The 20,903-nt window shown below is 36.5% G+C and overlaps 1 protein-coding gene across 7 annotated transcripts in view; it reads left to right on the top strand.

Annotated features, from left to right (window-relative positions):
• The window catches only part of CEP135 (centrosomal protein 135), a 93,919-nt gene that overhangs the window by 19,775 nt on the left and 53,241 nt on the right, over positions 1–20,903 (top strand). For 6 of the 7 annotated variants that reach the window (XR_448321.4, XM_007116057.4, XM_007116056.4 and 3 more), the window contains 7 exons: positions 1,594–1,722; positions 3,640–3,855; positions 6,803–6,868; positions 9,604–9,742; positions 12,448–12,671; positions 16,792–16,944; positions 17,847–17,999. Coding sequence is in view for 6 of the 7 variants with exons in the window: in XM_007116057.4 (XP_007116119.1) it covers positions 1,594–1,722; positions 3,640–3,855; positions 6,803–6,868; positions 9,604–9,742; positions 12,448–12,671; positions 16,792–16,944; positions 17,847–17,999 (1,080 nt within the window). In the remaining variant the exon portion in view is untranslated. The remainder of the gene's footprint in view (positions 1–1,593; positions 1,723–3,639; positions 3,856–6,802; positions 6,869–9,603; positions 9,743–12,447; positions 12,672–16,791; positions 16,945–17,846; positions 18,000–20,903) is intronic. The other variant, XM_055085961.1, reaches the window with a different exon arrangement.

Genomic DNA, 20,903 nt, shown 5'->3' with positions numbered 1-20,903 from the left:
CCTGGATCATCTTCACTATCATTATTCTGAATTCTTTTTCTGGAAGGTTTCCTGTCTCCACTTCATTTAGTTGTTTTTCTGGGGTTTTATCTTGTTCCTTCATCTGGTACATAACCCTCTGCCTTTTCATCTGGTCTATCTTTCTGTGAATGTGGCTTTTGATTCACAGGCTGCAGGATTGTAGTTCTTCTTGATTCTGCTGTCTGCCCTCTGGTGGATGAGGCTATATAAGAGGCTTGTGTAGGTTTTCTGATGGGAGGGACTGGTGATGGGTAGAGCTGACTGTTGCTCTTGTGGGCAGAGCTCAGTAAAACTGTTATCCACTTGACTGCTGATGGGTGGGGCTGGGTTCCCTCCCTGTTGGTTGTTTGGCCTGAGGCAACGCAACACTGGAGACTACCTGGGTTCTTTGTGGGACTAATGACAGACTCTGGGAGGGCTCACACCAAGGAGTACTTCCCAGAACTTCTGCTGCCAGTGTCCTTGTCCCCACGGTGAGCCACAGCCACCCCCCGCCTCTGCAGGAGCCCCTTCAACACTAGCAGGTAGGTCTGGTTTAGTGTCCCCTGGGGTCACTGCTCCTTCCCCTGGGTCCCAGTGCACACGCCACTTTGTGTGTGCCCTCCAAGAGTGGAGTCTCTGTTTCCCCCAGTCCTGTCGAAGTCCTGCAGTCCAATCCCACTAGCCTTCAAAGTCTGTAAGTCTAGGAATTCCTCCTCCCGTTGCCGGACCCCCAGGTTGGGAAGCCTGTCGTGGGGCTCAGAACCTTCACTCCCGTGGGTGGACTTCTGTGGTATAAGTGTTCTCCAGTCTGTGAGTCACCCACCCAGCAGTTATGGGATTTGATTTTACTGTGATTGCGCCCCTCCTGCCGTCTCACTGTGGCTTCTCCTTTGTCTTTGGATGTGGGGTGTCTTTTTTGGTGAGTTCCAGTGTCTTCCTGTCGATGATTGTCCAGCAGCTAATTGTGATTCTGGTGTTCTCAGAAGAGAGAGTGAGAGCACGTCATTCTACTCTGCCATCTTGGTTCAGGTTCTGGTTTTTCCAGATTCTTCTATGTGAATTTGTGGTTGGTAGTGATGTTTTTAATCATAGTCTGTTGCTTTCTAAATAATAGATAATTAATTAAATTCACTCCAGCCTCATATCCTTTTTAATATTGAGTTTCAGTAGCAAATAACTTTCCTTTGTGTTTTACATTCGTTTATCCCGCATTTATTCCACCAGGCAGTGAAGTAGTTCAGACTCAGTTCCAGTAGTTAGTAGTTTCTTTTTATATAAACATTGCCTACTCTTAGAGGAGGAAAAAACAAAACAAAAAAATTAAATTAGGAAGAATCTCTTCAATGAAAATACTTATGAAACCTATGTTGACAATTCTTAGGTTGATATTTTCTGTGTATATTTTTGCTCTGCATAAATGCATTTCATAATCCCATTTATGTGTGGGTATTTATATGAATGTTAATCTTTTGTATATGTTGTGGGACCTAAGAAAAATGGAAGTATATCCAAATAAATGTTTGTCCAGTGTTAATCATTTCAGTTGAAAACCTGAGTTTTTAAAATGATAGTATGACTTTATGTCTTCAGATTGAACTAAGAGAACGAGAAATAGAACGACTGTCGGTTGCATTGGATGGGGGTCGCTCCTCTGATATCCTTTCTCTGGAGAGTAGAAATAAAGCCAACGAAAAGCTTATTGCTCATTTAAATATTCAGGTAATGACTCATAATTATTTCACTGAGCATATAAAATCATAAGTGTTTATGATGGTCTGTGGGTTTGTGAAAGTGACAGGGTTGTTTGCTTGGCTGTTATTTACAGTGGAAAAAATTTGATAGAGTCAAAGTATCCAAAATTGGGTGCAGCTATTGAAAAATCATGTTTTTAAAGAATATTTAATGAGGTAGGAATATATACACCATAATGATAAATATTTAAAAGAAGAGAATAAACCATAGGTAAAATGTAACCTTCAATTTGCTTTAAAAAATGTGTGTGTATAAAATTGATGACTAATAAGAACCTGCTGTATAAAAAAATAAAAAAACACTAGGTGAACACACACACACAAAAGCAATGTGTGTATGCATTCAGAGAGAGAAAACACTAGAAGAGAATACACCAAAATACACTAACAAAGTTTATCTTTGTGTGATGGGTTAGTCTTCTTTATGATTTTCTCCATTTTCAAATTTTTTATGACAGTATTTCTTTTATAATATAAAAAAGATGATTTTTTAAAATAAATGTAAAAATTAAACATATAGTTTTCACTTACCTATGTAGTGGTTTCCCTTGTCATGCATTTGACCTAAGAGTGAAAGAACAAGAGACTTCTGTGAAGCATGACAAATGACCTTTAGGAATTTATTTGTTTTTTAATTGAAGTATAGTTGAGTTACAACGTGTGTTAGTTTCTGGTATACAGCAAAGTGATTCAGTTATACGTATTATATATGTATTCCTTTTCATATTCTTTTCCATTATGTTTTATTACATGATATTGTATATAGTTCCCTGTGCTATACAGTAGGACCTTGTTCTTTATTTTATATATAGTAGTTTGTATCTGCTAATTCCAAACTCCTGATTTATCCGTCCTCCATCACCTTACCCCTTTGGTAACCATAAGTTTGTTTTCTATGTCTATGAGTCTGTTTCTGTTTAGTAAATAAGTTCATTTGTATTATTTTTTTATTCCACATGTAAGTGATATCATATGGTATTTGTCTTTCTCTTTCTGACTTACTTCATTTAGTATGATAATCTCTAGGCCCATCCATGTGTCTGTAAATGGAATTATTTCATTCTTTTTTATGGCTAGGTAATATTCCATTGTGTGTGTGTGTGTGTGTGTATACATATACACACCACAACTTCTTTATCCATTCGTCTGATGGACATTTAGGTTGTTTCCATGACCTTCAGAAATTTAGATGTCACTGCTGCCTAGACTGCAACCAGAATAGAGTAAGCCCCAAATATCAGCAGTAATTCTCGAGCAGTGCTGTTCAACAGAAATAGGATATGAGCCACATATGTAATTTAAAATTTGCTAGTAGCCTGATTTAAAAAGTAAAAAGAAAACAGATGAGATTAATTTTAATAATGTATCTACCTAAATATATCCAAAATATTACCATTTCAACATGTAATCAATGTTGTCAAATATTATTGCAACATTTTACTTTTTTTTGTACTAAGCCTTTGGGATACTGTTTGTATTTTACATTTATAGCACATCTCTGTTTGGACTAGCCACATTTTAAGTGCTCAGTAGCCATGTGTGGATGCTAGTGGCTACTATATTGGACAGCACTCTCGACTAATACTATCATCATAGTGATAATCTTGTCATATTTTTAAAACTCTGTGTTGGGAAAAAGTTCACACAAATTTCTTACTTACCCTTTCCTTCCATGCTTGAAAATTGAAGACAGTGGGTATATATTTTTACTAAAGCACACATTGTCAGTTTTGCAAATCAAAACAGTATAAATTTGCAAATGTAAAATAGCTGGGGTTTTAACTTTCAGTTTTTTAAAAAATATAGTATTTTGAAATATTTTGGAAGTTCAGTATTTTAATAATTTTCCAATTTATATACCTTATGAATTACAAATTCAATTTAGGTTGACTTTCTTCAGCAAGCTAATAAAGACCTGGAAAAGCATATACAAGAGCTTATGGAAACCAAGGAAACAGTAACTACTGAAGTTGTTAATTTAAGTAACAAAAATGAAAAACTCTGCCAGGAATTAACTGAAATAGACCAGTTAGCACAGCAGTTGGAAAGACATAAAGAAGAAGTGCTCGAGACTGCCGACAAAGAACTTGAGGAAGCAAAGGTGTGTCTAGGTTTTGGAGGTGCTCATTAATTCTCCTAGAGTATGGTGAGCTTGAGACCTTTTGATGTCCTATTCAGACCTTTTGGTTTGTTTTGTAATTCACGTTTTTCTAAGGTGTTGTTTACATCCCCTAAATTCTTGCCCTTTTTCTAGTTGTCTTTCTGGGTGAGCTTGAGACCTTTTGATGTCCTATTCAGGCCTTTTGGTTTGTTTTGTAATTCATGTTTTTCTAAGGTGTTGTTTTTATCCCCTAAATTCTTGCCCTTTTTCTAGTTGTTTGTCTTTCTGAAGCACATCTCTTCCTAGGACAGCTCTCCAGACTCTGTCCTCTTTTCCTGCAAGATTTTCATCTCTGTCCTTTTATCTCTGCATTGTGAGCAGACTTCTTAAGTTTGTCCTCTAGGTCATTTTGTGCTCATGAACCTTTAAAGGTATTTTTTTAAACTGTGTATGTCCTTGCACAGTTTTAAGTTGATAGCTAACATTTTTCATCTTCAAGTTTAAATAAATGCAAAGGATGTAATTTCTAATCAATTGTAAGTATTGATCTCTTAAAACTGTCATATCATTCTTTTAAATATAGCCAGTATAATCCAAATGATCCTTCTTGAAATCCTCACAAAATTTTATCCTATTTTAACATATTTTATGCTTGAATATCTTTTTATAATAACTCATATCAAATGTCTCTGCAATTAAAAAAATGCATGAATTGAAATTTTTTATTTTAAAAAATGTCCTGCGACTGTAAGGTTCAGAGCGTTAGTATTTAGTATTTTCTTCTAAATAGTGTTATCATTATAATTATTAGTAATCAGTGGATCAAAGTGACAACTATAGTACAAATGTTGATAAATACTTATGAAATAAAAAAGTAAAATTTTATTGGAAATACATCTCTTAGTAAGATACAATGGGAGAAAATAATGTCTTAATCAAAGGCTTTGGCCAGCTCCAACATTTCAGGTTATCTTTTTGTCTGGTGCTTCGGAAGTTTGTTTTTTTTGTTTGTTTGTTTGTTTTTTTTTTGCAGTACGTGGGCCTCTCACTGTTGTGGCCTCTCCCGTTGCGGAGCACAGGCTCCGGACGCACAGGCTCAGCAGCATGTGGGATCTTCCCGGACCGGGGCACGAACCCGTGTTCCCTGCATCGGCAGGCGGACTCTCCACCACTGCGCCACCAGGGAAGCCCCAGAAGTGTTTTATAAGTAGAGACAGAATTACATTAGATGCATTCCCTTCTTTTGAAAAGTGGGGAAAAGGCAGTTTTGGAAGGGGAGGTGGGAAAGAAGAACTCACATGATACCTAGAGCACAAGCAAGTCCTCAGGTAGATAATTTTTAAGAAAGACTGTATGTGCAAATTAAGAATCCAGATATTGATTCCTTAAAACTACATATATATATATAATATATATTGTAAATAATGTATTATTTATATGTATATATATGATAGTTTTACATAGTACTTGGATAGTCTTTATGTTATCCCAGGAATGAGTATAACCTAGTTTGAAGATCACTACTTTACATCAGTTGAATAATATGAGTTAATATTATAGTGTCACCTCCACTAATTAGGGGAATAGAAGGAAAGTACCTCAACATAATAAAGACCATATTATGAAAAGCCCACAGCTAACATCATACCCAGTGACAAAAGACTGAAAAATTTTTCCTCTAAGGTTAGGAGCAAGGGAAGGATGCCCATTCTCACTACTTCTATTCAACATAGTACTGGCGGTCCTAACCAGAGGAATTAGGCAAGAAAAAGAAATGAAAGGCATCCAAATTAAAAGAAAGAAGTAAAATTATGTTTCCAGATGAGATGATCTTATGTGTAGAAAACCCTAAAAATTCCATTACAAAGAAAAAAACAAAACAAAAACAGAACTAATAAATTCAGCAAACTTGCAGGATATAAAATCATTGCATAAAAACCTGGTGCATTTCTATATGCTAGTAATTAAAATACAAAAAGGAAATTAAGAAAATAATCCCATTTACAATAGCATCAAAAAAGAATAAAGTACTTAGGGATAAACTTAATCAAGGAGGCAAAAGACTTGTACCCTGACAGCTATAAAACACTGCTGAAAGAAATTAAGACAGAAATAAATGGAAAGATATCCTGTGTTCATGGATTGGAAGACTGTATACTGCTCGAATGTCCATACTACCCAAAACGATGTGCAGATTCAGTGTAATACCTCTCCAAATCCCAATGGCATTTTTTACAGCAATAGGAAAAAAATCCTGAAATTCATGTGGAACCTTAAGGGACCCAGAATAGTCAAGACAGCCTTGAAAATGACGAACATAATTATTGCGGTTTTAATTTTGCTTTTGTGGCTTTAGTTTCATTGCAGCACTCCTATATCTCCTTCCTCTCCTTTTCCACTTCCTTTTGCATATTCTGTGCTGTGCATACAACATATTGAACACAGCTTCACGTGTCCCATTGGCAGTAATCAAGAATGACAACTTGGCTCAATAGAAGATTCCTATTAGGTTATAATATTTTAATTTTGGCATTCAGCACTCTCAGTTGCAGTATAGAGGATCCAGGTTGGTAGTAGCAGGTGGTGAGAAAGCAAATAAGATAGGAAAGTCAGGAAGTGACAGGGTCACAAGATGAATCCTAAAAATCAAGGGTCAAGGAAAGTCCTACAAGTATACAGATAGAAAAAGATTTTCAAGTAGCCCTCTCGTTTCACATGTTACAGATAGGTCCCTGTAAGCATTCAGGATACCAAGAAATTAAAGAGAAACCTAAACTTTGCCTCCTCCTCATTGGAACTGAGGATTAGGGCTGGCTAATGCCTCAGATCTCACTGGTAAGAGGGTATATGAACTGCTCGAAAAATGGCTTGGTCTCATTTGCACTGTGACTTAGTGATAAGTATTCTTGACTTTTAGGTATTTACCTAATAGGCTTTTTATTCCTAGAAAGAGATTAAAAAAAAGCTATCTGAAATGCGGAATCTTGAAGAAACAATGGGAAAACTTCAACTGGTAAGTAGGTGTTATATTGCAGGGGTCCCCAACCCTCGGTCCGTGGACTGGTACCGATCCGCGGCCTGTTAGGAACTGGGCCCCGCAGCAGGAGGTGAGCGGCGGGCGAGTGAGCTTCATCTGCTGCTCCCCATCACACGCATTACCGCCTGAGCCATCCCCCCCATCCGTGGAAAAATGGTCTTCCACGAAACTGGTCCCTGGTGCCAAAAAGGTTGGGGACTGCTGTTATATTGAATTGCCAGCATTTTCATCAAGAAAATTTTTATGTTTTATTTTACTTTTTTTTTACTAAGATATAATTAACCTATCATGATATTCACTCTTTTAAGTGAACAATTCAGCAGTTTTGGTATAGGCACAAAGTAGTGCAACCATAGTTTGTCCAAATTATGGAAGACATTCTAAACCATGGCAGGATGTTTGGATTTTATTCTAGTGGACAATAGAAAGCCATCTAAAGTTTAAGCAGAATAAGATAAAGGCATCAGAGATTCAAATGAATGAACTGTTTTCTTAGAAAATGTGCGAAAGTAATTTAAGGTATTAAAATGATCTTCATCTCTCGGGTCTCATTGCTACTCTGCTCCCACAGTTTTGTATCCACTCCCTGAGGGGCTGTCTGGTCAGTCTTTAACTTGCAATTGGCAAGGCTGGCGTGGGCAAAAGAGTAAGGAGGAAGATAGGAGGTGCAGTTGTTTTTTCATTACTATCTAATTCCAGAACATTTTATCACTCCAGGAAAAAACTTCATTCCATTAGCAGTCACTCCTCATTTTCCTCTCCTCAGCCTCTGACGACCACTGGTCTGCTTTCTGTTTCTGTAGATTTGCCTATTCTGGATATTCTGTATAAATGGAATTATATAATATGTGACCTTTTGTGTTTGGCTTTCACTTAGCACAATGTTTTCAAGGCTCAAGCATGTCATAGCATGTATCATTACTTGTTTTTATGGTCAAGTAATACTCCATTGTATGTATATATTTAGTTTCATTTATATTTTTATAATTCTTTAATATCATATATAATAGGTAGCAAGTTACACTCAAATTTGGAAAACCTGTTAAGAATTTTATACTCTTTAAATGACTTCATGACTTGTCAGTTTACTAATATTTAAACTAAAAATTGATAGTTACTTCATAAAATTTTGTTGACTTTTATTAAAAGCACTCAGTCGTCTTTTAATAATTTTGTTTGGCATTACAAACCATTTTACTAGTCATATTGTTTGTTCTGGTGGTCTTCAAATGAGAAAACTAGTAATCATCCCAGCATAAACCTAGATATAGCATATAGTCTTAGAGTCTAGAACTGGCAGAAAGAATGTCTTGCTTACAGGTAGAAACTTCTAGGTGGTCATCCAAAAGATTGTTAATATTTTTTTTAATAGCCTGTTAAATTGGATGAGTTTCCACTAATATTGCAAAGACTAATACTAATTTCCAAGTTTTCTCATTACTTATACTCTTTTTACAGTCAAGCTGTAATGTTCTGGTGGCAGTCATAAGGCAAATTAAAAAACAAAGCCATTTGTGATATGCTGGCACATAGTAGGTGTTCAAATACTTGTTGATTTTTATATGCTCACTATGAACAGTGCATCACAATGGCTTCCTGTTTTATTCAACTGCAGATATTCAACTGCAGATATTCAGTTCAGCTCAATATTGAATAATTGAATTAGCTAAACCTGCTAAATGTTGTCTACTCTTGAGTTTCATAGATATTTAAAAATTCTCCAGTGAGGTCAATAAATGTAAAGTAAATGTTTTGAAGATGTTTTCACTATAGTGTAAGCTCCGTGAGGACAGGGATTTTTGCTGTTTGTTCACTGCTGTTTGTATACACACTATACAGTTATATGTGATTCATAATGCTTGTCTCAGAACTCTGACCAAGTTTCAGGATTGTTGCCTGACAGCAAGATGTTGCTGTACTTTCTGACCTTCTTATTTTTTCCATTGGTACTACATTTTATGTATTTTTAAGGTAAATACTAATGATATTATTAGCTAACACTTATTAAGTACTTGCCATGTGCCGGACACTGTACAGAGTGCTTCACATTCATAGAGTCATCCATTCATAGATGAATCCTCAGTGTCCAGGTACTGGTCTTATCCTCATTGTGCAGATGAGGCTGAGAGAGAAACCTTTCTACTTATGTATATCTATGGAAGTCTTAGAGCACTGTCTTAACTTCTGCTTTCCTTTAAACATAAAAAAAACTTTAAAATTTTTTATTGCACAAGTACATTTTTTTTTTTTTTTTGCCGTACGCGGGCCTCTCACCGTTGTGGCCTCTCCCGTTGCGGAGCACAGGCTCTGGACGCGCAGCCTCAGCGGCCATGGCTCACGGGCCTAGCCCGTGGCATGTGGGATCTTCCCGGACCGGGGCACGAACCCGTGTCCCCTGCATCGGCAGGTGGACTCTTAAACACTGCGCCACCAGGGAAGCCCCCATATTCATTTTTTAAAAAGACAATATAAATTAAAAGAACATAAAATCCAATAGTTCTACTACTTTAGAAAGGAGCACTGTTGAATTTGAGTTTTATTGCTGCTTTTAGCCACAATTGATAATTAACTTTCATTGAAACCATATATATTTGACTGACTAAAAGTGTGTATGTGAATTACTCTTAAATAAATGTGCTTACAAATATCTATTTTAAGTACTATATTTATAAAGTTGCTAGAAATCTTAATTATAGTGTTAAAATTTTCAGGAATTAAACTTATGTCATAAAGAAAAGGAGAGACTGAGTGATGAACTCCTTATAAAATCAGACCTGGAAACTGTTGTTCATCAGCTTGAACAAGAAAAGCAAAGACTTAACAAAAAAATTGAAAGTTTTGCAGTTACAGGTAAAATATAAAATGTTGATAACTTAAAAAGTGATTGTGATTTCTTCTTAATGTATTATTTTTAGTAGTAGATGATCTTTCATTCATTCATTCAATAAATATTTGTTGAGTGCTTGCTGTGTATCAGAAACCAGAGTAGGCACTGAGATACAGTAGAAAACCTCTCTGCCTCAAGGACCTTACAGGGGCCTTTTACATTCTGACTAGTTGGTACAGGGAACCCCGTTTGAATATTTTTCAGTGTACATATATCCTTCTTTGAGGCATGCAGTAATAGAATTAATTAAGACTACATGGAAGACCATTCTGAAATAGTGGAAAATTGAAGTATAGAATCTTTTTAAGTAAATGCAGTTTTATCACCTTAAAGTACACACACACACACACACACACACACACACACACTTGAAATAGGCTTTCTGCCAGGTACCCCATCCTAAAAGAGTTGGTTTAAGGAACTTGTAAGAATTCATTCATTTGTTCATTCATTCATTTGACAAGTGTTTATGAACCGGTTTTGGTGCCAGGGTACATAATGGTAAACAAGGTACACAAGGCCCCTGCTCTTGTGGCAGCTTTAATCTAGTTAGGGAGACAAACTAGTAGCACATAAGTGAAGAAGTTAGTTTTAGGTGATAAGGATTTTCAAATACAATGGGAGGGTATGCTAGAGATCTACTGATCCAAGGGCTTAGTGACCGGACACCAGCCATATGAAGATCTGGGGCAATTTTCCAGGCAGAGGGGATGGCAAGTGTGGAAGCCTGGTGCCATCGAACTCCATGTAGTGAAAGAAAGCCAGTGTGCTATTTTAAGAAGAAGCTATATCCTAGGCTCTTCAGCATTCATGTGGATAATCTGTCTGACCTTCTCTACTTACCAGCTGTATGACTTGAGCATGTTACTTAGCATTGCTTCTGTTTCCATATCTGTGTGGTTAATGATGGCACCTAACCCAAAAGGTTGTTGTGAGGATTAAATGGGTTAATATATTATTAAAGTGCTTAGGCCTACATATAAAAGTTTGCAATTCACTTCCTTTCATGCTAGCTCTATCCTGCCATTTCAGTGTAATTTTTCAGATACCTGAAACTCCCTCATTCCTTTGTGTTTTGAATACATCCCCCTGCCCAAAACCTAGCCATGGATCAACCAGAGCACTCACACACAAGCAGCTAAGCATTCCTTGCGTGTGCACCCGACAGTATCGACGGCACCGTAACTTGTATGGTCCCAAACCACAGCACCCACCCCTCAGTGATGTATGGAAATCTTACTCTATACTTCTTAGTGCTTAGTTGCCCAGTCTCTGCAGGGAACATTTTCAAGTGTTTCTCATTCTCAGTAAACCCATGCTAAGAGGATGATCTTAACTTTTGGTTTCCCCTAAGAAAATGGAAGCCATCCGGGAGGCATTCCGTCGGTTTCCTGTCCCCAGATCTTGAACCTGTCCATCTTTATCTTCCCTCCTGTTACTTATACCTCTTATGAAAGGCCACTGCCTCCATCTGTTCTCTAGATCCCATTCTCTCTAATTTTAAAACGCTTTCATATTAATTATCTCCTTTCCTAACTTTAGCCTTCATACTGTTTTTTCCCATTGGTATTCAAACATGCTTACCCTTCTCCCGTTCTAAAAGCAAAAATTGTACCCATTCCTATCCAGCCACTCTTTCCGTCTCATCATAGCTGTAACATCTTAAAAAGTCATCTATACTTTTCTGCTTGATCACCAACTACCCTTTAGCACCTCAGTCCACTCCAGTTGGCTCTGTCCTCACGTCACCAATAAAACAGCTCTTGTTAAGGTCATCACTCACCTCCATTATGCTAAATGCAGTGGACACTTTTCCATTCATCAATTTATTTGACTTAGCATTTAACACATATGCCTGTTCCTTCCACTCATACTTTCTTACCTTTCTGGTCACTCCTCAGAATGAATTCCCCTATTCATCCTCCAGATTGCATTGCCTGCTGTTCTTTTGTAGCTCTTGTCCGACTACAACTAGAATAGTTATTTGACCTTGACTATGTTTTTCATGCTTGTATCCTTAGCTCATACTGGGCATATAGTAAATACTCAATCATTATCTGTGGAATGAATGAAAAGATGGGAAGTGAATCAGAATATGTCTTGAAAATCATTTCATGCTTTAGAGTTGTAAAGAATATCAGTTAAATTGAACTGTATGAAATTGCTAGTATTAGGCTACTTTTGACTCCAAAAAGGTGACTTCTATGGTAAAAGTTAATAATTGTGTTTATTTGAAGAAAGACTAGTTGTTTTGACCTCTTTGTGTATATACTATATTAAATTCAAGCTTAATGTTAAAATTGCCCACATTATGATCAATTGTTTACAGGTAAATTTTCTTTTAGTGCATTTTCAGGTCATCAGAATGTACCATGTGGTGATTTACTGCTTCACTGTGTAGTACTAAATAGTACCTATCCTTGTATATGACAAAAGCAGAGGACTTTGACTTATTGGATTTTATTTAAACTTTTAATTTTTGCTTTTTTTTTTTTTTCTCTTTTCCTTTCAACATTTACCTCTTTGATATCTGGCAGTTATAGGTGATATACGAAATAGCTAATGATTTTTAGTAACTTACATTGTAAAAGTTATTGATATAATTTATTTGGCTGATCATACGTTTTATATGCAACATTGTTTCAATATTTTATACTTTAATTTGCAGAAAGAGAACTTACTTTGGAAGTTGAGAGGATGAGGCTAGAACATGGAATAAAAAGACGAGACAAGTCACCTTCTCGTTTAGATACGTTTCTGAAAGGTATAGAAGATGAACGAGATTTTTATAAGAAAGAGCTAGAAAGACTCCAGCATTTAATACAGCGAAGATCTTGCTCTCGAAGTCATTCTACATGTGAAAAAATTCCAGTATTTAAGACACTAGAAAAGGTAATATCTCTTTATGAGAGTAATTGATAAGGGAAGAAAGTATCTTTATGAGCAAACTTTTATGGTTTATTATTGTATTAATTGTGACGTTATTCTGCTTGCTTTTAAGAAGTCTTTCTTAATTTTGATTTTTGTTTTCTTCCTTGACCTGTACTTTAGGAACACTGCATTAATTAGGAAAACTACTTAAGAACAAAGCAAAGCATACTGACTCCTGGAAATTAAGGAAAGATTGAATAGCTCATTATATATATGGGAGGAGTGCAGGGTCATCTGAGCTTCCAGAAACTGGAACCAGGAACTCATGCTATTGGACATTTCCTCTCTTTCTATCCTTTACTTTCTGTATCAGATGCATTTTGTCTCTTGAAGCAGAGTGGCTTTGTTTATATGGCTTCGTGCCATTCCCAGCCTTGGACCAGTCAGAAAGCCAGGCCACATTGTACAGACCAGTCATCTTCCATGATAACTATGCAACAGGGGAAGGTACAAAATGTCAGTGAGTGCCGGACACATCATCCCATTTGTCCACTACAATCACATTTACAACTCAGTGGTCTAAAGACATATATTACTTAAAGTTAACCATGAGTTATAGGAGATTAAAAGCGTGTGTCTCTATTTTAGGTTTTAATTATTTTCAACATTTTATGAATATCATTTGGGTTCTTTAGACTTTTCTTTGTTTTAAGCTTTGGAGCTATAGGAGTCCTGGAGGCTTATGTGACCCTAACGTCTACACACTAGATAAAATTAGGGGAAGTTGGGAGTAAAATCATTAAAACTCAGAACATTTGATTTCAGACTTGGCTCTATTAACCAATTATGTCATCTTTTTCCTGAAGATCTCTGTCCATTGTCAAATGGTTTTGAGTCATTTTCTGATTAGACTGTTTTTTAACCTCATTGGCTAGTGGCTGAATTTGATTTACAAAGTTTAGTTTAAACACTATGCTATGTTATCTGTTACAAGCACAATGAATTGGTGGAAAATGCAGTGTAAGTTAATTTATGTGTACTGAGTTGTTTTTCAAGCTCCATATATACCTAGGGATCAGGAAAAATCACTGAATTGATTACCTTCATTGTGTCAGACAATCTTCTACAAGATGGTTGATGAGTTTAATCAGGTATTTATTAAATAGAACTGAGTAGATAAGTACCTCAACGCTTTTAAATATTTGATTTGTTTGCTTGGTGTGAATTCATAATTGAAAGACAAATTGAGATATACTGGTAAGGTACTGGTGAAATTAGAAGAGACTTTCTCCCTCTTCAACTTATTTACTTCTTGAAATATTCTAATGTTACCTGACGTAGGTAAAGAATTCACTTTCTGAAGTTTAGAAAGTTGGGACATTGATAGCATTTTAAAGTCCCAGTAATAAATTTCAGGCATGGTAGGGAATAATAGGTGATGTACAGTGAGTGAAATGGATGGAGTGTAAGACAGTTGTGAGTGCTGGGAACTAGAGTAAATTCCCACCTAAAATTGGGTATTTTAAACGTGTTTAGAAACACTTGTTGGCAGACAACAAAGACCTCTCTAAAGCTGAATTAGGTACAGGCTGTGAGTTTTCAACCCCTGCTTTATGGCAAATTGTTAGGCAGAGTTTCTTGGGATTGCGGCAACTCAGAAAAATATTGACATTTTTAGTATCAATGACTTTTGTCAACAGTACACCCATTGATTCTCTGTTGTCTGTGTAGGGATGGCACTGTCCTCTTTCACCTTGTACTCACTAGGGTTCCGAATGAGAGTTTTGAGTGTAGTGTAGGGGAAAGTGCTTTAGAGCTGGAAACCTGATAGAAGTTTCAACTCTGCACACTGGCTTTATGACCTTAGACAAGTTACCTAACTTCACGTTTCCTCATTTGCAAAGTGAGGAAAGTAACTACAGCCTCTTGTGAAGGTTACATGAGATAATTTGTAGAAGGGTTCAGCATAACACCTAGTTCCTAGTAAATGTTTCATTTCCTTATTATTTGCTGGTTCAAAGCACATCAGGTCTAGGTAGAAAGTTAGGTTCAGTTCAGTAGACATATACTGAGAATGTACTATGAATGAACACCCAGAATATGAGATAAAGAAGACCTATTTCCTATCCTCACAGTCTTTAGCGTTGTGTGTACGCGTGTGTGTGTGTGTGTTAGGAACAATGGAGTGGTAAAAGGGAATTATTAACACAAATGTAAATACCTACATACAAGATATATTTGGAAAAGTAGGGAATTCATTCATTTTACTGGGTACCATGCTAGGTGCTGAAGATGTGGTAAGACCAGATACCTACTGTGTCCCTGATAGAGCTTACATTTTAGTGGTAAAGACACATTAAACACTCAATCATGTAAATAACTTTATAATCTCATGTATAGTAAGTGTTAATGAGGCAAGAATACAGGAAAGATTCAGAATGCTATGAGAGTACATTGAGGGAGATCTGAATTAGGTTGGAGAATCCTGAAGGACTCCTTAGAGAAAGTGACGTTTAAGCTGAGACCTAGACAGTAATGAAAATAGATTGTCAAATCCTTACTCATTGAGCTCTCCTTTTCTAAAACATAGGCAGCCTACCTCCTTTCTGTAAGATATTTTTATTTAGATACTGTTGTTTATCGTTATTTAAACCTTGATTAAGTCCTCACCCTAATTGCTTTTGTCCTATAATACATCTTGTCCTTTAAGGTGTCCAGATAACTAATCTCATCCATTATGCCTTGATTTTGCTTGTTTAACCAAGAGGATAATTTATTTCCAAGTGGCAGGTGAAGGGAATTTCACAGATATCTACCATTTACCAAGTCTACATTGGTCATGGTATGTGCACAGTAGATATTGAATAACATAGATCAGGATGCTTCCCAGTGTACCAGATTATCACTATCTGGAGCTTCTGCATTTAGTACTTGAACATTAATGTACCACAGATCCCAAGTCTACATTTACCATATTTATTTTCTACAATAGCTATGAAGATAGTGGATTTTTTGAATTGTACTGGAATAATAGGCATAATCTTGTTTTAGAAATGTTGGAAGTAGTTGCTTATTCAGTGAACGTCCCTAATGTACACTGTCTGATAGAAATATTTATATTGGGACTTTCCTGGTGGTCCAGTGGTAAAGAATCGGCCTCCCAATGCAGGGGACGCGGGTTCGATCCCTGGTCTGGGAACTAAGATCCCACATGCCGCAGGGCAGCTAAACCTGCGCGCGCCACAACTACTGAGCTTGCCCGCCTCAACTAGAGAGCCCGCGTGCCGCAAACTACAGAGCCCACGCTCCCTGGAGCCTGCACGCCACAACTTCAGAAGAGAAAACCCACACTCCACAACTGGAGAGAATCCCGCGTGCTGCAACAAAGGGCCTGCGTGCCGCAACTAAGACCTGATGCAGCCATAAATAAATAAATAAATAAATCTTAAAAAAAGGAATATTTATATTTATCTGATTGCAAAAATAGACCTCGCATAGGTTTGAAGCTGGGATAGTTGGGGGTTGGTGTGCTAGGGAAATTGATCTTAGATTCAGTCACAGAAGACACTGAGGAATGTGTTAGGCTGTACAGTTACTTGTACTGGATGAGCAGCTATACACATACCCTCTTAATTCCTCCCCTGGAGAGGGTTATAAACTAGGGATTCCCAACAATCAGTATGAATCAGACCTGGAGGGCTTGATAAACCAGTTACTGGGCCCTGTCCCCAAAGTTTCTGATTGAGTAGGTCTGGGGTGGGCCCCAAAACTTGCATGCCTAACAAGTTCCCAGATGCTACATGCTTCTGGTCTGGGGATTATACTTTAGTTACCACCAGTATAAACAACTCAGGGAGAATGACAGTTGAAACATCTCATGGAATCTGATCAAGTAGTATCAGTGGCAACTGGGTCCCTTGCTGGGAACTTGAAGGCCAGGAAATTTGCCCCAGTACTGCCAGCACTCTCTCTCCTTCTCTCCTTATAGGTTAAAAATTGTGTTCCTTAATTACATTAAAGGAAGTTGTGTTCTTTTTGTCTGTTAGCATCTTTCAGTCAGTCTCATCGTCAGCATCCTTGTGGCAACCAAATGGTGATAATTATAACAAATGATAACTTCTGTTTTTGAATTATGTTTCAGGGTGATTACAACTCAGAAATTCATCTGATCACAAGAGAAAGAGATGAACTTCAGCATATGCTAGAAAGATTTGAAAAACATATGGAGGATATACAGTCCAATGTTAAATTATTGACAGCAGAAAGAGATAAACTAAGTGTCTTATATAATGAAGTAAGATATTGATTATAATTAAGCCAACAGATTATATAGCACCAGTTAACTGTAATGGTACCAGTATATATCCTTTAAATTACTGTAATATATGGACCTTAGTGATTTTCCTTCAGAGTTAGAATTAATAAGTAAGAGTTTCTGCTATCATCCTGTTCCCAAAGCAGAGATTTCTATTGCTTTTTCATATTTATTCTTCCTCTTTTCTAGCTTATCTATGGGTCAGGTCAGTTAGGGATAATTCCCTATTTCTGAAACTACTGAATGAGTCTCAGCCTGACTCTGAGCCAAGTGTATCCTTGGGATTCAGACATGTTGGGATATGTCTGTGAAACAGTGGGTAGCACTCACTAATTGGATATTAAGGACTTTGCCTCTAGGGATAGGAAGGGGAGATTCAATACAGTTTGGGCTAATTATAAAGCCTCAGTTGTTAGAGGGCAAGGTGAGTCTGAGCAAAGCATGGTGTTTATCACCAAAATTTGTTCCCATACCAATCTCCCATGAAATCCTATTGCTATTTTGAGCGGGAGAGAAGGACATACGGGTTAAGAGGCCAAGTTGAAAAAGCCGTTTTCACTTCTGGTGCTTTTTTGTGATTCTGCAGTACAAATTGATCTACTTCTGGGCTTTTCCCACTGTTGGCTTAGATTTCTGCTTTCTTGGGACTGCTTAGTTTATTACTAGTTGTCCATCTGCTATTTGGTTTCCCAAATTTTGTGGCTGGCACTTCCCTCAATCTCCTTGTCCTTTGTTTTTATTATTACTATTATTACATTAATCCTTTTACTCTCATTTTGGTGGCATTTGGGAGGAGAGCAAAAGTAGCATATGTTTAGTTTGCCTTTTTTTAACTGGGAGCATATCCAATGTTTTTTAATTTACATCTTTAATACATTAAGGCTCAGGAAGAATTATCTGCACTCAGACAAGAATCTACCCAAACCACAGTCTCCCAAAATACTGTTAGTCTTATGGAAAAGGAGAAAGAACTTGCATTATCTGACTTAAGAAGGATTATGGCAGAAAAAGAAGCTTTAAAAGAAAAGTTAAAAGTACGTATTGACTTAATTGACTTATTTTTAAAAGATAATTTATTGAGAAAAGGGGAGGTCTTTTTATATGTTTTCCTGTGACATGGCTATTTTGAATCTAGATCAGGGGTTGGCAAACAATGGCACATGAGCCAAATCCAGAACGCTGTGTTTTCGTATGGCCCGTGTGCTAAGGATGGTTTTTACATTTTAAAATCATTGAAAAAGTATCAAAAGAAAAATATTTCTTGAGACATGAAAATATTTTTGTGCTGCAGTGGCAGAGTTGAGTAACTGCAACAAAAACTGTATGGTCCACAAAGCCTAAAATATTTATTATCTGGTTCTTTGTAGTAAAGAACCAACTTCTGATCTCAATAGGAAGTCCTTCATGTGGAGGAGCATTATCTTTTTTTGTAAAACAACTTCATTGAGATATTCACTTTACAATATAATTCACCCATTTAAAGTGTACAATTCTTTGGTTTTAGTATATTCACAGCCTTGTTCAACCATCACCACAATCAATTTTAGAGCATTTTCATTACCTCAAAAAGAAACCCTGTACCCAATAGCAGCCACTCTTAATTTTCCCCAGCCTCCTCAGGCCTAGACAACCACTAATCTACTTTTTATCTCTAGATTTACCTACTCTGGACATTTCATATAAATTGAATCATTAAGTTTGTCTTTCTTTATGTCTGGCTTCCGTAGCTTAGCATAATGTTTTCAAGGTTCATCCATTAGGTAGTATGTATCAATACTTTATTCCTTTTTATTGTGGAATAATATTCCATTTTATGGATAGAAAATATTTTATTTATCATTGGGGTGGTTTCTACTTTTTGGCTGTTATGAATAATGGTGCTATGAACATTTGTATACAACTTTTTGTGTGGATATGTTTTCATTTATCTTGGACATATACCTAGATTCATATGATAACTATAACTAACCATTTGAGCAACTGCCAAGCTGTTTTCCAAAGTGGCTTTACCATTTATATTCCCACCAACAGTGTATAAGAGTTCTAACTTCTCTACATCCTCACCAATACTTGTTATTATCTATCTTTTTTATTATCATCATGCTGGTGGGTGTGAAGTAGTAGTATCCATTGTGGTTTTTATTTGCATCTCTCTGTTAGCTAATGTGCTTATTTTCAGTGCTTATTTGGTCACTTGTATATCTTTAGTGTCTATTCAGATCCTTTGCCCATTTTTAAATGGGGTTGTCTCATTATTATTGAATTTTAAGAATACTTTATATCAGTATATTCTCAATACAGTCCCCCTTATCAGATATATGATTTGCAAATACTTTTCCCCATTCAGTGGGTTGTCTTTTCATTTTCTTAGTATTGTCCTTTGAAGCACAGATAGTTTTTAATTCTGATGAAGTCCAATTTACCTATTTTTTCTTTTATTGCTTGTGCTTTTGGTATAATATCTAGGGGCAGTATTTTATATTTCATAATCTCCCCCCAAATTTTAATATACTAAAGCACTTAATACTGCTCAGTACATCATAAGAACTCAATATTAACTATTACTGTTACTATTACAGAGTCCATAATTTACTTCCAATAAATATTATTGAATTAATGCTTAGAAATTAGTCGCTAAGATTAAGAATAAAAACATTTAAGTATTATAAGGGTAGTCTTTATGTCATAAATTTTCAGTTAAAGTTTTACCCCTACAAAATACTTTTAATTGGGATCCTTTGGAATATTGCCTTCCAGAAAGTGCTTTTTTATAAAAATAATTGTTAAAATTACCAAATGGAAAACTTCTGTGCAATATGGCAACTTTTAGTACAAGCTACTGGTTTAGCCTTTTCCATATCATTGAAATGACTAAGGAATTTTGTGAAAACAGGATTAAAAAAATGCACTTGTACCAAAAACTCAGAAAAAGTGACATTCATATTACCAGAATCTTTCTGGATTACAAGAGTCAGGATTTATGAGTTTACAATAGGTCTTTTACAAAAAAACTGAACTAATCCTCTCAGTCTTTAAGTCTTCTCTAGTAGTTTCCTGTTGTTCCACTATCTATCTACCCAGTTGTTGAACCCAGGCACTGAGTCCTCTTTCCCTGAAAGCTCCTATCTCTCATTTAATCACAAAGTCCTATTGATGCTACCTCTTAAATAATAGTTAACATTTATTAAGCCCTTTCCGTATGGGAAGCTCTGTTCTGAGTGCTTTTTACAAGAGCTGTCTCAATAAATCTTCACAATTGCGTTTTTAGTCGGGTAATGCTTACAGATGCGGTCTCTGAGTTACAGTGAGTTTAAATAATTTGCCCAACCAACAGACACGTGAAAAGATACTCAACATCGCTAATCATCAGAGAAATGAAATTCAAAACCGCAACGAGATATCACCTTATACCTGTCAGAATGTCTGTTGTCAAAAAAAACCCACAGGGGCTTCCCTGGTGGCGCAGTGGTTGAGAATCCGCCTGCTGATGCAGGGGACATGGGTTCGTGCCCCGGTCCGGGAAGATCCCACATGCCGGAGCCTGTGCTCCGCAACGGGAGAGGCCACAACAGTGAGAGGCCCACGTACCACAAAAACAAAAACAAAAACAAAAAAAAAACCCCACAAATAGCGAATGTTGGCAAGGATGTGGAGAAAAGGGAACCCTTGTATACTGTTGGTGGGAATGTAAATTGGTGCAGCCACTGTGGAAAACAGTATGCAGGTTCCTCAGAAACCTAAAAATGCAACTACTGTGTGATCCAGCAGTTCCACTCCTGGGTATATATCTGAAGAAAATGAAAACACTAATTCAAAAAGATATATGTTCATAGCAGTATTATTTATAGTTGCCAAGATATGGATGCAACTTAAGTGTCCATCAACAAATGAACGGATAAAGAAGATGTGGTATATATATATATATATATATATATATA

Source organism: Physeter macrocephalus, chromosome 7 (assembly GCF_002837175.3).
Source record: "Physeter macrocephalus isolate SW-GA chromosome 7, ASM283717v5, whole genome shotgun sequence".
NCBI lineage: Eukaryota > Metazoa > Chordata > Mammalia > Artiodactyla > Physeteridae > Physeter > Physeter macrocephalus.
The sequence above is the reverse complement of the archived record's forward strand: the minus strand, read 5'-3'. Positions and strand labels throughout refer to the sequence as shown.